General features: G+C 37.9%; 1 protein-coding gene across 2 annotated transcripts in view; it reads right to left on the bottom strand.

The window, feature by feature from the left end:
* Positions 1-15,011, bottom strand: part of LOC132621092 (lon protease homolog, mitochondrial-like) — a 36,266-nt gene extending 21,255 nt beyond the window's left edge. For both annotated transcript variants that reach the window (XR_009575411.1, XM_060335244.1), the window contains exons 1-10: positions 14,578-15,011; positions 7,544-7,609; positions 6,931-7,122; positions 6,771-6,836; positions 5,443-5,484; positions 5,212-5,334; positions 1,799-1,897; positions 575-640; positions 415-501; positions 179-218 (exon numbers count right to left, since the gene is read on the bottom strand). Coding sequence is in view for 1 of the 2 variants with exons in the window: in XM_060335244.1 (XP_060191227.1) it covers positions 179-218; positions 415-501; positions 575-640; positions 1,799-1,897; positions 5,212-5,334; positions 5,443-5,484; positions 6,771-6,836; positions 6,931-7,122; positions 7,544-7,609; positions 14,578-14,841 (1,045 nt within the window). In the remaining variant the exon portion in view is untranslated. The remainder of the gene's footprint in view (positions 1-178; positions 219-414; positions 502-574; positions 641-1,798; positions 1,898-5,211; positions 5,335-5,442; positions 5,485-6,770; positions 6,837-6,930; positions 7,123-7,543; positions 7,610-14,577) is intronic.
* Positions 15,012-18,341: the final 3,330 nt, after the last annotated feature.

Raw genomic sequence — 18,341 nt, 5'->3', positions numbered from 1 at the left:
TCAACTTTCTATTAGTAAAGCCAATAGTAGCCTGAATGCTATTCATGCTTCTTATGCTACTGCTCCCAGGATTTTTACCAGGGCAGTATAAGATGTTTCACTGGCCAACTGGACATGTCTGGCCGTAATAAATCCAAAAAGTACATCATCCATTTCAGTAATAATTAAGAAAACGAACCAGAAAGAGCTGTCTTGTCATCAGTCTCCAAACCTAGTTCCTGCATTTAAGGCAATCAAAATCACAGTCATACTGAAAGTGCCCGTGTGAGGAAGCAATTTTGAAATCAACTCTTTCATTCAAAACACAATGAATCAGACATAAGAATCAGAAGCTCAACATATATAGGAATAAACATATGTAAGTTTAACTAAGTTTAAGGATGTTAACATAAAAAGCTGCACATAGCCACATGCCTTCTTTATGGCCTTTAATTGTTCATTCAACAAATAACGGCGTTGCTCTCCACTTATCTTTTCTTCGATTGCTTTTGCTATTGATTCCTGCAGAAAACAAAGAAGACGTAAATTTCTAAATGCATGCATAACAATTCAAAGTTCTGGTACGTGCATTTACCTGAATCTTACTAATCTCCATTTCTTTCTTCACTATCTCCAGCGTAAGTTGTAACCGTTTATGCACCTGATGTGGGTATTATGAGGTTAGCTATAAAACAAAATGAAGGGAACATTCACTTAATCTTATATACACACTGTATTTTGATCCCTCAGCAGACAAAAAGGGAGATCCTTGTGCCAGTGAAGATTGCTTCCAAAAAAAATACAACAAAAAAAAAAAAGACATTGCTTTATTTCCAACACGCCGGACAGGAAGGGATCTATGTCCATCTCCAACTTCCTTTCAGTCCACATAGGAAATTTAGGCTTTCTCTATTGCGAGTCATCAAAGGGGGAATGTCCATACGAGCCAAGGAAAAACAACCACCGCTTGGTTTTGACATTCAAGCGCTCAGTTCAATTGAAAATTTTGAAATAACCATTAATGCGAGTAAATGATCCTTTAACCCACCAATTGGTCTCTGATGATCGAATGAGGAAATAAAATTCTTAGCTGTTCTAAACTGAATATATTCCCTTTCTAATTTCTCAAAATAAGTAGCTTCACTTTAACAAACTTTAGGTTCCTAAGCCATTTTCAAGCAAAGAAAGCCAATGAGAGGGATTTTGCCTATCAGCGAGAAATTGAGAGTTTACCGATAAGATGTTTTCTTTGATCCTCCCTTTTTGAACTTTCAGCCCTTTCCCTTTTTAGATCAAGGAAGCACTAAGTAACATAAATCTTTGTGTGGATAAATTTTATAGAAAACAAATGGTGACGAAAAATTCTTAGACCTGCCTCCTAGCACTAAAACCTCGTGGTCCTCAAGAGTGGTTAAACTTACGAAACTGGTAAAGCAATACATCCACTTATACGTAGTTACTGCCCAGCAGTCATTACATTAGCAGAAGCTCATAGGCTCCTCTCTCTCTCTCTCTCTCTCTCTCTCTGAAAGAAGATTAACCAAAAGTAAATTTTTTAGTTAAATCTTATAGAAAACAAATGGCGAGGAAAATTTCTTAGACCTGCCTCCTAGTAATAAAACCTCGCTGTCTCCAAGAGTGGATAGAATTGACAATACTGGTAAACCAATGCATCCACTTATATAGTTCTATGTAGGTTCTGCCCAGTAGTCATTATGTTATAGAAGTTCACAGGCTCCTCTCTCCAAGGGGTTTGTATTAACACAACGCACATACAGAAAATGGTATGTATCTAACTTCTTGAACCACAGGAACTTACATCTAGCTCTTCAAGCACTTGCTGGCATTGTAGCTTGTTGGCTCCAGATATTGCTGCTCCAAAATCTGCTAACCTTGCATAATTGAAATCACCGATATGCTGTAGCTTCAAGAAGTTAGAATATTGAATGGTGATAAACATAGCAATACGCATGCAATACATAAAAAGACAAAAATCTATTGGTTGAATCATTATATAGGCAATAATGATAAAAGAGCTTCTATTTTTATTGCACCAAAAATTACAAGAGGTCCTTTTGAATACTTTCTGTTTCTTCATGAAGTAGAGAGGACAGGCTAGGGAAAAATCGCACATTTCTGACTCTGTTGAGACCGTATGGTGGAACAGCAAGATTTTTTAATCTGAAGTTGTAACAGATTTAAAGGCGTAACAAGAAGATCTTCTAAAATGAATGATTTTCCAAGATCAGGATATCTACTATTGCACTGAAAATTATGAAGGATAGGAGAAGATGCTGGGACTTGATCAGCAATAGGTATGCATCAGGATATATACCATCATTTCTCACACAAAAAATAGAAGGTGCGACAATATTTTAGCAATATATGGGCATCCTTCTATTAAAAAACGAATGGCAATGTCATAGTGCCCTCTGTGTACAAAATGGGAATGAGACCAAATAGAGTGTGACAAATACAGATCATAAATCCAAAAAACACAAATACTAAGCTAAGACTCATTGTCAAACTAGTCAAGATTCGTGAAGTCTACATCACTTGATGCTTCATATGTAAGTTTAGGTATAAGATGTGAACCATTCATGACTAACCCCGATCGGTGGAATGGCATAATAACAATTGTGGTGACATCTGGTAGATGTTTGGAATTGAATGGGTGATATTGGGCAATGGTAAGAATCTGCTACTGGGGTCGAGATATCGGAGGAAGAGACATAGGGAGGTAGTTCCTTTGGTGCTCAAGCACAATATTACATCATTAGTAAACTTTCCAGAGACATAAATACAAGTACACTGCTCAACCTGTCAAAAAAAGGATAGCCAACCTCAACTAGTCTAAATTTATATTTACATTTTGAGCATTTGTGATTTTGTTTTTATCAGGACATTTTGAGTATTTGTGAATTAATTGGAACTTGTAATGACTCTAAAGGAAAAATGATTTCCTCTAGAAGATCAGTCAGTAAAGTGCATTTAGAATTGGATGGGGTAACTACATTTGCAGCATAAACGGTTCTCCCTCTTCTATCCAACAGCTATGATATCCTAAACAATGACAACATACCCTGTGAAATCCCACAAAGTGGGGTAGAGTGTATGCAGACCTTACCCCTACCTTGGGGGGTAGAGAGGTTGTTTCTGGTAAACCCTCGGCATAAGGACAAGCAACTCAAAGCAGTACAAAAAAAGAAATAAAGGAAATGAATAGGCCATGGCAAAATACTACAAAAACATGATAGAGCAGTAACAACCACAAAAGGAGTAGTGACAAGACAACCACAAATTAATACGATAATCGAAGTACATGAAACAACAAATAGTAGCAGAAATCGAAGGACAAGAAAGTACAGAGTAATAGTACGATGATCTCCTAAAGTATTCCCAAAAAATAAGTGTAGCAGATGCACATGGTACCCAGTCACAACCAGAACAGACCAACATATAACTTCTTAGTGAATAGAGGTAAACAAGAGGAGGAGTTGGAAGAGGGGAAGTAAAAAGAGAGGTAAGATATGTTCATTGGCGCTCCCGTTGGTTCTTTCTTGCCCCAACGGGGATTGAGGCAGGGTAACTGTTTCTCACCATACCTTTTTATTATGTTGATGGAAAGCCTCAGCAGAATGATATCTAAAGCAGTGTCACTTAACTGGCTGAGAGGTGGAAATCGGTAACCGTGGTAATTGCATAGGAATATCTCATATACTATATGCTGATGACACTTTAATGTTATGTGATGTGATGCAGAAAAGGAGCAAATTTTACATTGGAATGGGATTCTTATTGCTTTTGAGGCTGTATCTGGACTTCATATAAACCTGAGGAAGGACAATTTATTTTCAATACATGCTGACCAGCATGCTCAGCCACTGACAGACACTTTGGGTTGCAAGCTACAAACTTTTCCCACCTCTTCTGAGACTACCTCCTGGAGCAAAATATAGAGATAACAGAATATGGGAAGGAATAATTGAAAAATGCGAGAAGAAATTATGTACATGGAAAAGACATCTTTTCTTTGGGTGGAAGATTGATGTTATTTAACAGCGTACTTGATGGCATTCTGACATCTTCAATGTCAGCGATACCCATGCCAACCAAGTTGGAGGAGCATGTGAAGGATCAGATGGAAATTTTATGGGAAGGTAATCAGGATTCCAAGAAGTTTCACTTGATAAAGTGGGAAATAGTCACACTTTGCAAGGAAGGAGGTGGTTTGGGTGTCGGGAACATTAAGCTCCATAATAGAAGTTTACTCTTCAAATGGCTATGGAGATGGAGCGACATAAGTAAGAGCACTAAAAGGAGGTCATCAAGGCTAAATATGGGTTCCAATATTTGGGGAAACAACTCAAATAGCATCTCCCCAGGGCACTGCAATATGGAAACATATCAAGAATCTGTGGGAGGAATTCAAAACATACACTAGATTAAGCATCGGAGATGGAAGAGGTTTAGATTTTGGCAAGACAAGCGGCTTGGGAATGATACATTAGCCAACTCTTTGCCTGATTTATGCAGTCTAGTGTTGAATAAAGATGTTACCATATCAGACAGTTGTGATGGCAGCACCTGGATCTTTCAGTGTAGAAGAAATTTCAATGATTGCGAGACTGAAAGCATCAACAGATTGCTGGAGATGACTCAGAACGCAAATGCTTCCCTTAGAAGAATGAAAGCAATAAGTCGCTGTCCCTTTACCATCCCATTCCACTTCTTCAGCGAAACATGCTACCAAATTATCTTTTGGATATGGCACTATTGATAAGACAATCAGTATTGTCTCTTTAGAAATTTATCAGGAGGTTCTCCATACATATAAACTTCCCAGCTCCCTATAAATCTATACATTTTGTTCAGACAACCACATCCACATGTATCAACTTCCAGTTCTTAGCCGCCTTACGTCTTTTGTTAGTCTACTCTTTCAGTAGGGCACCAAATATAAGGCAGAGAATCTAGTCACGGCTTTGAGTACCACCAAGACGAACAACGATTTTCCAAAACGAACGGCATGAAATGCCAAACATAGGGCATGAAATTAAGCAGAATCACCGTCATTGTGGAGCTTCACACAATAGCGTCGCTCGGAATATCAAAAGGCAAGCAATTATGAGTGGGCAAGAAAGTAGTGGATTAGCAAATGAAATATTTATATCGGAGTTCTCACCAAATCAAACAATTAGGGCTTAACATTTAGGAAGAAATGAATCACACCTGGATATAAGTTTGAACATGATCTTTCCAAAGAGAACTTGTCTTCAGAACATCTCTTAGGGTTGATAGAACTTCAAAAGATGTCGCCTTTATAACATCGTCGCCCTTGTTGTACGGTTCCTCCTGCATCATAATTAAGGAAACAAACTTGAAATAACTTTAAATTGAACATCAGGCATTAAGAGTTCACCACTGCCGGGTAGAAAGAATGCGCAAACAATTGAGGCATGCCTTGAGATGATCAACTTTCACTGTAAGGGGTTCCTCACTGACCTGCAAATGGATGTCACAGTTTCAGTAAGTGATACTCTTGTACATTTCATAAAATGGTTTATCGAGACAAAAGAAACAACAATATGCTGACAGCGGACATTCAACAGCGGGTCAAATATAACTGCATAGTCTACAAATTGTTACAAACTAAATACATTGAAGAAAGGTTTTTTCTTTTTGATAACCACATTGAAGAAAGGTTTATTGAAATAAAAGAAATAACTATATAAGGAATACTGACTGCAAATGTCAAATAGTATGTACAATATAATAGGAAAATTATTATTGAGAAAGCTGAGGGATTGAGAGACTTAAGTCCAATACAAGAGGATAAGAGGTCCTCAACCACAAAATAAAAGGAAAAATAAGGAGACATCAGTATCCAACTTTACACCTAAAACAAAGAAGATGACTCTGTACCAGATTAGAGAGCAACATTTAGGATTCTGTTCAAACTCCTATATGTTTACTATATGTTTAAGCGCCGACTGCAGTTATCTATTTTCTATATTCAAATTTGTCATGAATGAATTTCTGGTACGCCCACTCTTCAATTTCATCTTTTTTGTCACGATGCAGATCTACAGATGCTGGAGCCAACTGTTGTGACGGCCTCAAGGAGGGGCTTTGGTCTAGTGGTAAGAGCGCAAGATGATATGTGGGTTAGGCGCGCGTCACGGATTCAAACCTTGCTGCAGATAAAAGCTTAGTATTAAGGTGGAGAAGGGTATAGGGGCAGGCCCATTATCCGCGAGTGCTGAACCATACGCCACTTGCCCTCGGGATTTCATTCAAAAATATTGATATTGGAAAAGTCTAGGATGCATTCAAACCAAATGCGTCGACAATCAAACACATGCTAAACTAGACAACATAGAATTAGTTCATTTGCTTTTCTCTTCTACAACCCCGAAGTTCAATAAGAAATATATTCGTATGACTTTGCAGGAAACCAGTTGTCCAAAATTAACACAATGTAGTGCTACTTTCTCTAGCAAACAGGCAATCAAGAATAAATAAGAGTGTTTCATTCTATTGGTAACACATTATACACACAGCGGAGAAACAACTCATTTAGCCAAAAGGGAGACCACTATCGATTAACAATTCACAGCTTCTCAGATATATGAAGCCCAAAGGAAAAGGTACGAACCCAAGATGTCAAATCCACAGTCTTCAAAATAAGGTGATGATGGAAAATGTGGTTAAAAACAGAAGTAAAGAGGACAAAAAAAAAACATATGGAGCTACTAATAACAGCAAAACATAAGCAGACATCTACTTACCACCTCTGTCATACGTATCCGCCTGTGACCAATAAGAATAACCTGGTCTCCTTGAATACTTGTTATCTGGCTCATCATAAATTGCATCAACCTTGATCAGAAACTTCTTCAATTACCAAAAATAAAGCACCAGAATACATAAGGTAACAACAAGATGTACCTGAGCAAGTGTACCAACTTCATGAAGACGGTTAAACAAGTCTTTTCCTTTGATCTCATAGATGTTTTTTTCTGTATCTGACGCAGAGACAACATTAGGATCAGTCCCTTGCTCATCTTTCAGAAGGAAAGCACCAGCATAAGGTGCTTGCCTTTTTCGACTTTCCACCAAGGCTGCTAATACCTTCGGATCCTGCAGTTAAATTTACGGATTTTATGGAGCCTCAGAGCAATTTGTTGCATGTCATTACGTATCGTTCTGGAAACTAACAAAAGGAAAAAAGAAAATTACAATTGAGCAAAAGATGCTCAGTGCTCCTAATTGAAGGTTTTTAGCTTTTCAATCTTACAACTTCAGCCAGGAATCTTCTCTCTTTTATTTTTTTTTTTTGATCAAGTAAAAAGTTTCATTGTTATTAACAATGCCATCTTAGCCGTATACAGCCAGGAATATTCTATCAATGAAGTAGAATTCTTAAAGCTGAATGCTGGTTGAAACAGTACAACTCTCAGAAATATGGCAGTAATTATGCTCTGAATGCTTTAAGTTTTTTATTCTGGACATCTAAAAGACAAAGCAAGACATAGTTATTGTCCTAGACAAGGAACCATACCTTCACATAAATAGGCATATAAAACCCTGGAAATAATGGTCTGTGAGGAAGTGGCAGTGCTAGAACCTGCACCAAGAAAACAACGTGCATCATTAAAAAGAATTAGCGCACTTCATGTATCTTCAGCATGATAAATGACATAAAGCTCTTAATTGCAAGTCTTACAGATAAATCTTATCCAAAAGTAAAACTTTAACCAAACAAGAAGGCAATAAATGGGTAGCACCCCTTAAATCTTACGAACAGATAGAACTATGAGCAAATAAGAAGCCTACAAGAAATGATGTTTCCATTGCAGTAGTACCTCTCTTTTTCTAGGGAAGGTTGCTAAGTACCACTTTTACACGGATCTTGCATTATCTCAACTAGCAAAATTCGGGATACATAAATGAACCAAAAGTTCTTTTGGAAAAAAAAAATGAGGTACTAGGACAATCCTATTACACTATCTTTTTTTTGATTAAGCACCGGGTGTCCGGGTCTCTTTGAGCCCCGACTAATCCTATTACACTATCTTTAATGTATTATCCAATTCTTTACTTTTTATATAACCTAAAAGTTGTTCATTAAATTAAATTAAAGCATGAAGTGACCTTCTCCTAGGCCTCCACATGGAAGACGAAATGTTAAAAGTTAACATCCATCAAAGTGCCTTCTGTACAGCCACAATTAAGAGGCATAACTAGTTGAAACTGGCTTCTAGAAATAGGATATGGGAAGAAGAGTATTTTAATTACAATTAGCAAACAATGTTTTTACTTTTGCTGAACAATGTGAATCACCAGCTTTCTTGCAGGTGAGAAATCATTCAAGATCATTAGGAAGAATCAGTCATAACAGATTTAGTTTCAGATGATTGAAAAGAGAATAATTTCTTTAATCACTAAAGGTAATTATATTGAATAACCAGTAACCAGAAGGTGCTGTTAGACTATGTACAGAGAAAGCAGAGGCGAATTCAGGATTTCAAGAAGATAGGTTCACCATTTTAGAAATTAAAAAAAAAAAAGACGCAAAAGTGCATTTAGTAGGGTTCGATCCCGTGATCTTAAGGGCTTAAATACAATGCTTAACCAGTGCTCCACTCAATCTCATTTGACCATGTGTTCCTTCATTTAATATTAGATATATTTTAAGAATTATAATATACCGAGTTTAGTCGGATGACCATGGGTTCACGTGACCCATTTTTTTAATGTAAATTCGCCCCTGAGAGAGAGCATCACTGCTGAATCCATAACAAACTCAAAAAGTCTATCATGGCCTCTATATCATTTGATACATCTGTATTTAATGCTAATTACTGATCCAGCTTTGCTTTAAACATGATAGCATTCCTTTCCATCCAAATAGTTCACAAGACGGCTAAGGGAGTTGACTTCCATGTCTTCATTTTTGCCTTTCCCACCCCTTTAATGCACCAGCATTACAGCAGCTTTATGTTTGCCCTTGGCATTATCCGGTTAACTCCCACAACGTTTAGTATGAGATGCCAGATTTGCTTGGTGAATGAGCAATGTAAGAAGATGTGATCGATAAGCAATGTAAGAAGATGTGATCGATATCCTCACTTTGCCTTTCACATAGTGAGTATCTGCTACATATATTGAACCCTCTTTTTTGAAGATTTTCATGAGTTAAGCATGCTCCCTTGCACTAGCAGCTAGGTGGAACACTCCACCTTCACGGTACCTTGTTCCTGCAAATACACTTCCAAGGCCAAATAGTGTTGTCAAAGGCGCGCTTAAAGTGCGCTTAAGCCCTGAAGCGAGGCTCAAAACATGTTGAGCGCTTCGCCTCGCTTTATGTGCGCTTCAGTGTCATCATCAAGGCTCTAAGACATACTTTTCCTTGCCAATGAGCCTCTCTTGATGAGGTGACACTAGATAATTGATATTTCACTTTATCGTAATGTTTCTACAATTTCCTTGTCCATATATTTGTTATTCATGGTTATTATTAATAGTCTTGGACTAAACATATATATATATATTTGTATGTTAAAACCCACACTTTATTTGCGCTTAAAGCTCCAGGTGACCTTAGAGCTTTTTTGCGCTTTTCGCTTTTGATAACACTGAGGCCAATGAGGTAAAGTACTGGAAAGGTCACTTAGTTTCTTGCAGCATTTACTATAAATTTACATTTTGCATCACCTTTCCAAATCAGAGAGTATTGTTGTTGTGAAGCTGGAGCAGTAATGAGGACACAGTGTCCACTTCCCAGTCATAGAGTGGTATCTCATATTGAAATTTCTTTTCTTTTCTTTCTTTTTTTTTTTTTTTTTTTTTTTTGAAACGGCTAAAGTTGTATTCCTCAGCATTATGGGTACGCTAGCCACCTCCAAAAAGTGAGTAACCAAAAGAAAGAAAAAATACTTACAGAAAACCTAGTAAATCTACAATTTGATCTGTTTCCTCAATACAAAGTTGTTTACACTAGAAAAGTAAAGATACAAGACAATTCCATTTAACTTTCTGAATAGAATTGGATCTATCTTCAAAACATCTCCCATTTCTTTCTCTCCATACAGTCCACCATATGCACGCTGGTATTATCCTCCACCTTTTCTGAATTTTGCTCCCTCCCCTTCTAATCCAGCAACTGAACAGATCTGAAGTGTGCTCTGGCATGATCCATCTTGTATTAGAATGTTTGAGAAAGATTTCCCAAAGATGGGCAGTGAACTCACAATGAAGAAACAGATGTTTGTTAGTTTCCCCTGTTTTGTTGCAGAGAAAACATCTGGGTACTAACTGCATCCCTTTCTTTTGTAAAACTTCTTGAGTAAGACAGGCTCTCATTACCACTAACCATGTGAAACATTTCACCTTCGTAGGCAACAAGGTTTTCCAGATGGAATTCCATTGATATTATGGCCTTCCAGCTCCACCTTGCATCTCTATCTTGTATGCTCTGTTGACTGTGAAACAACCATCCTTGCTATGCTTCCATATAATCTTGTCAGATTCTGTTTTGATACCGTTGGAGCCTCTTAGTTTTCCAAGTAATGATGCCACCATCTCCGCTTCCCAATCATTTAGCAGCCTTCTAAAAGAAAGGTCCCACCCCTGGGGTGCCCAACATTCACACACTCTTGCATCGGGATTATTACAAATAATGAACAGATCTGGGAATGATTCCATTAGAGGAGTTTGGTCAATCCATCCTTCTTTCCAGAATTTAATCTTGACTCCATTACCCACATTAACTTTCAGATTTGCTTCCATCAATGGCCACAAAGCGCTGATAGTTCTCCACACTCCAACCCCAAAGGGTTCAGTGACTATTTATGTATACCAAGGACTAAGTTCACCAAATTTAGCCATGATCACTTCCTTCCATAGGGCATTTTCCTCCCCATTATATCTTCATAGCCACTTTATCATAAGACTATTGTTTTGTAGTCTTAGATTTCTGATTCCCAATCCAACCCTTACTTTACTAAGTATTACTTTATCCCATTTCACCAAACTGTAACCCTTTCCTTCTTTGCAAACTTGCCATGGAAATTTCCTCCTTAGCTTGTCTAATTTTGTCACTACTGTTGAAGGAATAGGAAATAAGGACATCACATATGTGGAAAGAGAATCTAGCACAGAGTTAATCAAGGTTAATCTTCCCCCAAGTGACAAATATTATGCTTTCCACCTTGCAAGCTTCTTCTCAGTTTTCTCCACTATACCATCCCAGATTTCCAGTGCCTTATGCTTGGCTACCCAGTGGCATACCTAGGTAAGTTGTAGGCAAATTCTCCACTCTGCACCTTAATATGCTTGCCAGTTCTAGAATATGAGGGACTTCTTTGACAGGAAATAGACTGCTTTTCTCCCAATTGACCCTCAAACCTGCTACAACTTCAAAAACTATCAACATCGATTTGATATAGCAAATCTATTCAGCCTTGGGTTCACAAAAAATAACAGTGTCATCAGCATACAATAAGTGCAGATCTCTATTTCCTCCCCAGCTCTACCACCAATTTGAAATCCCCTGATCCATCTATTATGTATTGCAATTCTCATCATGCTATCAAATCCTTCCATTGCCAGAATAAAAAGGAAAGGAGATAGAGGGTCACCCTGTCTGGCTGTCTCCAACCCCCTCAGATGGAAAACCCCACAAATTCTCCATTTACAAGAACAGAAAACCTGACAGTTTTAATACAAAACTCAATCCAGCTCAGCCATTTACTACCAAACCCCATCTGCCTGCGAGTATTTAATAAGAATTTCCAATTTATATGGTCATAGCATCTGAAATCCTGACATTATAGCTTCCTGAGACATTGCAACATTAAAGAGGGTATGATACTGCTCCCTTATTTGTTTGGCCAAGCCAAACATCCTTTTAAAACTTGATCTTCCTCTTATTTTCAACTTGTTCCAATGAGCTAATGTGCTTCCAAATGCCGTAGAAGCAATGTGACTCTGGAAGTTTAGTTGTCCAAGGATTCCAGAGCCCATATTTCAGTTCAATAATTGACCTACAAAGAGCCTTCTCTTCCTGATTGAATCTTCAGAGCCACTTGTAGATCAAGCAGATGTTTTGAACCTTGAAATGTTTAACTAAGCGGCCCCGTACTCTCCTAACTAAAGTGACTATCCCATTTTACCAAATTGAAATTGAAGGTTTTGTGATATTTGTTCCGTTGCCACGAGAAATCTCTCTGGATCCCACCTTTTCGCCACTAAAACAAGTACACAAAACAAAGACATCGTGCACATGGGTGGAGAATCATGTTTTTTGTCAATAAGAGCCTGCCTCCAAGTGAAAGATATTTTCTCTTCCAAAGAAGCTTTTTCTCACACTTTTCCAAAATGCCATCCCAGATTGTTATGGCTTTTGTTTTCGCACCTAGAAAAAGGCCCAAATATTTATGGGTAATAACACGAAGCCTGCACACTGCTTCAAAAAACAAACAATCAACCTAAGATGGAGAATCTGACCCCAGTTATGTTCGCAGAAAATTAGGGAATCATCAGTGTAAAGAATATGAGTAAGATGAAAATCCCCATGACTCCGCACACTAGGATTGAACCCCTGAACCCGTCCCTAATTTTTTTTATAACCAAAGTGTCCGGCCCAGCTTGCGTGCACCTCGACTAATTCCACGAGATAGCCGCCTCCCACCAACAAGGCAGCAACAGGTACCGGATAACTCTATCCACCAAGACTAGGACAGATGGGAAGAAATCACCTAGTTTTTTTGGCTCTGCTGGCTTTTAAACATGATACCTCATGGTTCTCAACCCACTTCATTGATCACTAGGCCACACCGTTAGGTGCATCCGTCCCTAACGTTCCACTGCTGAAAACATCTTACTTAAATGTTCCATAATCATTGTAGAGTATAATAGGGAAAGTGGAACCCCTCACCTCAAGCATTTTTGTGTTGTAAAGATCAAATTCGATAGTATTCAAACATTTTTTTTAAGAAATGATGAAAACATCCTCTCCTGCTGCTTTGTCCCCATTAGAATCTGTAATGACACCTAAAATTTCTTTGTCTCTGCATCCACTAATTCTCTTCCTCAAGAAGTAGATGGAGTGTTGTCCTGATTCCTGAAAGTATTCATTTGGTCAAGGCAGTGTACAAGGATTTGTTAATTCTCAAGATCTCACTGCTTATGTGTTTTTCATCCTCCAAAAACTCTCCAGTTTGATTCCAAATAGTCAATGCAATTAAATATTTTACAAGTGTTCGCCATCTTGTAGAGGAATCTGGTGTTTTTATCCCCAAACTCTAACCATAGGCATCTCGAATTTCTGCCTTCATAAAATTTCTTAGAGTTCCAAGACTGTTTCATTAAAATGATAATGCTAATTGAAGCTCCAATAGCGTTAAAAGAGTAGCTCAGCGATGTGAGGCTGGTAAGATCCTAAGATGCAAATCAAGGTTCTTTTAATACTACAACATGATTAAAAAAGGTCTACAATACTATTCATTTTGACCCAAATGGAGTGGCAGGGTTCGCATCAAAGCATCTAATGATAAAGCCATTCTTTTGAGATGGAGAGAGTATCAAGAGTTGTTCTTTGAAAACAAAAATGTTGAAAGACCTTCACAATGTTGTAGGAGGACAACTCAAGGTAGGGAAGGCCCTTCACTACAGAATAATGAGGATACAATTAAACTAGAAAATATAATCTTTGTGATCCACATTTTTAATTTACAAAGCTAAATTAACTTATTAACCAAGCGTCCCTTGCTATTGCCCTAATCTTAACATAGTGTTGCAACCAAAGTCGATTTTTTTCTTTTTGATGACATGGGAACCCACAGCCGCTACCCTTCGGGTGCGCACAGGGTAAACCCAGCTCCTGTGTATAGCTCGCAAACCACACAGGAGAGATAACCTGCACTAGACAAGCCCCGTGCGACGAGCTCAACCCAGAAGGCAAATCCCCTGCTGTCGTAGGCAGGGGGGTTCGAACCTGAGACATCCATTATGAAAGCCCTATGTTCAACCAACTGAGCCACCCTTGCGGGTAACCAAAGTCGAAATTATACTCCCTCCGTTTCAATTTATGTGAACCCTTTTCATATTTGAAAATAATTTACCTTTATGCAATGATTTATAGGCACACAAAATATATGTGCCTCATTTTACACCACAAGTTTGAAAGTTTCTATTTTTCCAGTCAAATAGCTTCACATAAATTGAAACGGAGGGAATATCTTATATGAAAGTATTCCAATTCTTGGTCAGTGCCAACCACAATGAATAGAAATTTCATCATAAGCAGTCATCCATATGTACAAATTTGCATGACAAATCATGCCACAACTACCCAATGCAAAACTAAAACCAACAGAAGCATCTCACTTTACATTTTTTTTGTTTGGGGGTCCAAATTAGCAACCACAACATACCCAGTATAATCCCACAAGGGGGCCTACCTTGTGAGGTAGAGAGGTGCGCAGCCACCAAATATTAGACTATTGTGTATTTCCAACACCAAACATGTTAGTTTATATGTAAAATTGTGTAAAAGACACGTGTAAATATCTATTGGTCTGTCCAACTGACCGTTAGGCAATCTTCAGGCCTAAATACAGTGGGAACAATAGCTGCGGAAGCCTTTGAATCAGCAGCATCTCCACCGCCTTCGGTTTCGGCCTCGGCCTGCTTGGCCTCGGAGTTTGGTTCGGTAGAATCCGAACAAAAGAATCGTCGATACAAATAGGGACCTCTTCCGTTTGAACCTAAAACCCGAAGCAATGGCGTATTGGACCGAACTTGAGCGTGGGAACGACTTTGTAGAAGACATGAGGATTTGAGAACCTTCAACATGGCTGCAGCAAACTCCTATCAATTCAAAAGGGGATGTTGATGGGCTCGTCTATTAGTTTCGGCTACTTACTCAGAACTGCCATTGACAACAGGAAGAAGCTAAAACCCTCCAAAAACCCTCTAAGCTAGAACAAATTACCCATATTGCCCCTTCACTTTTAAGTCTATACACACTAGCGCACACACTTTCCTTGGGAAGAAAGTTTTGTTTCTTTAAGGAGTTTGCCCATAGAATTATTTTTCTTTTTTCTTTTTTCCAAGCAAATAATTTCAAATTACTGTTTGATTATATTTTAGATTCTTTATTTTTTGGAAGAAATTTTTTTTTTAATTTAGATCGGTTTTCAACTGCACTCACGAAATTTCAACTTTTTCCAAGTGAAATGCATCCAAACACAACTTCGATTTCCAGATGTCTTTTTTAAAGTTAACTTCAAATACTAGTTTTTTCACATTTTTATGTTAAAATGCGTACCAAATATAGTCAAACCTCTCTATAACAATCTCGCTCATTCCGAGATTTTTTTGGCTTTTATAACGACCGTTATTATACACCTATAACATTAGCATCGGGAACTTAAGAGCTTGAGAGCGACAATGATGTAAAGTAATCGTCTTAGTGAAGACAAATCAGATGGGATACAAGTGAGCAGAAGGGATGTTTTTATTGTCCAACCTTAAGTAACTTTTTTCGTATTGCACGCCACTCTTAATGATCATTATTTGCACAATTCAATGTTATGTACGTGGTTGAGAGTCTTCATGAGTGAATTCTGGATTCTTCGAGGACGGTTACAATTTGAACTTATCTTAACCAGTCATTATCTTCTACACACTGATGTATCTCTGAAACTAGATGGGCTCGCATCATAATCTCGGTCCTTCCAATGAGAGAAACCAGCCTCACCGATCGTGCTCAAGCGTGGAGACCGGTGTCATCCTTACTGACTCATGCCCGATCTGTCTTTACTTTCCACATGCCGCCTCCCAAATCATACAACTGTCAAGTCTAGATTTTACCACATGCAGATAGTCCCCCATTTTTCGAGCAAGATGGAATTATGCCTGAGAAATTGAAGAGTTCTTTCATTTTGGCGGGAAACCAGATGATAGTTAGGGTGCATAGCAGAGAAAAGAAAGATGTCTTTAATAAACTTTATTTCACTTTCTATGAAAAGACTTCTATTTTTTCCAACACCTGCCAACTACATGATTAGACCCTCCTCATACTCCCCCGTGAGTAATTTCAAAACATTATTTGATTATATATTGAATTAAATTTTTTTTTGAAGAAATCAATATTTTAAAGACTTTTCAACTGCAGTCACAAAATTTTAACTTTTTTCAAGTCAAACGCATATCCAAACACAACTTCGATTTTCAAATATTTTTTTAACTTAACTTCAAATGCTAGTTTTTTCACATTTTTTATGTTCAAACTTCAAATGCGTACTAAGTACAATCAAACCTCTCTATAACAATCTCGTTCATTCCGAATTTTTTTGGCTTTTATAACGACTTTATTATACGCCTATAACAATAGCTTTGTGAACTTAAGAGCTTGAGAGCAACAATGATGTAAAGTAGTCATCTTAGTGATGAAAAATCAAACGGGATACAAGTGAGCGGAAGGGAAGTTTTATAGCCAAACCCCAAGTAATATTTTTCGTATTGCACTCCCCTCTTGATGGTCATTATCTACACAATTCAGTGTTATGTACGTGGTTGAGAGTCTTCATGAGTGAATTCTGGATTCTTCGAGGATGGTTACAGTTTGAATTTATCTTGACCGGTTATTATCTTCTACACGATCATGTATCTCCTGAGATAGATGGACTCGCATCATAATCCCATTCCTTCCAATGAGAGAAACCAACCTCACCGATCGTGGTCAAGCGTGGAGACCAGTGTCATCCTTGCTTAATCATGCCCATTCTGTCTTTACTCTCCATATGTCGCCTCCCGAATCATACAACCGTCAAGTCTGGGTTTTACCCCATACAAATAGTCCCCCACTTTTCGAGCATATTATGCCCTAGAAGTGGAAGAGTACTTTCATTTGGCAAGAAATCAGATGATAAGACTCTTGACATCAATAAACTGACATGTGCCCTGTGACACCTCGTACCTTCAAACTAAGTTATGTTCATGATTCGGGACTTAGAAAACTAGACGGGAATTGTTAGAATTAAATTCGTTTCAGTTCAGTAAAGTATTAGTTATATGCCCAGTTATACGGGCCATACAGTTGACCATATAAATAAATACGGACTGTACTTTTGGTCCGTATCGATGCGTTGAAAATCTTGAGCTACTGAAATTTGCCAAAGTAAAATACGTCCAATTTATACGGACCGTACGTCTAAGTACGGGCAGTATTTGTGACCGTATATCTAAGTACGAGCTGTACTTCCTATCCGTATATCTCATGGGAAAAACCTTAGTTTATGGAAATTTGACTAATTGAAATATGACCAAGATATACGGACCTTATATCTAAATATGGGCTGTATGATTGCGGATGCAATAAAAGTATAAATACGGGACTTCAGCCTTTTATTCTATTTTTCATATTCTCAAGCCCTAGCACAAACATTTTATTCTCCTATCAATCCAATACACCAAGTTAAGCCTATTCCAAGTCCTCCAAGTGAATTCTAACATACGTATATGAATTCTAAATAGAAAATCATTGCTCTAACCTAGGGTTTTCAAGAAAACCCGTCACAAGGATTCAAGATTAAAGCTTTTGGATTTCTTCTTCAAGTTCAGACCATTACAACAAGTTTTGGAGCGAAGGTATGTAGGATTTCTATCTATATGTGGGAACATCATTGTTCTTCTTCACGCCATGTTCATCCATGAAAACACGAAGTTCCATAAACCTAGGGTTTCTATTATAATTCATGATAACCCTAAGTTACAAGTGCCATGTTATACCACGCTTGTAGTATTATTTCGTTGTTGTATTCTTGATATTCCATTTTGGTTATTGAGAATCCTAATCCATGTACACCCATGCTTTGCATTCCATGGGTTCTTAAATGTAAAAGATGAACTGTTATGCTTTTTGCACGAACCTCTACATGCTTCCATGTTTTCATACAAGTTATACTATATATCTATCTTCATGTTATAATACAATCACGAATCATGTTTACAATCATGTTTATATAATTCATGGGCTACTAAGACAATTATATCTATGTTCATGTTTGGGAGTTGCATAGATTACCGAGAAGGCTCGGACAACCTGAACTACATATGCCAGTGTAGGATAAGAATCGCGACGATTCCTTCATGTTACCGATTGCGAGCTATTGGATCCATTCATGTCATGTTCATGTGTTGTACCCCGACAAGGTACAAGATGGCTTAGCTGATCGGGCAGAGATCAGATGCCACGTGCTCACGTGGTGGTTACATGTCGGTTATACTAAGGCTCTCCACTTAAAATGTTTTACTCATGTTGCATGTTCAGATGATACTCATGTTCATGT

Source organism: Lycium barbarum, chromosome 12 (assembly GCF_019175385.1).
Source record: "Lycium barbarum isolate Lr01 chromosome 12, ASM1917538v2, whole genome shotgun sequence".
Taxonomy (NCBI): domain Eukaryota; kingdom Viridiplantae; phylum Streptophyta; class Magnoliopsida; order Solanales; family Solanaceae; genus Lycium; species Lycium barbarum.
This window is presented reverse-complemented; position numbering and strand designations above follow the sequence as displayed.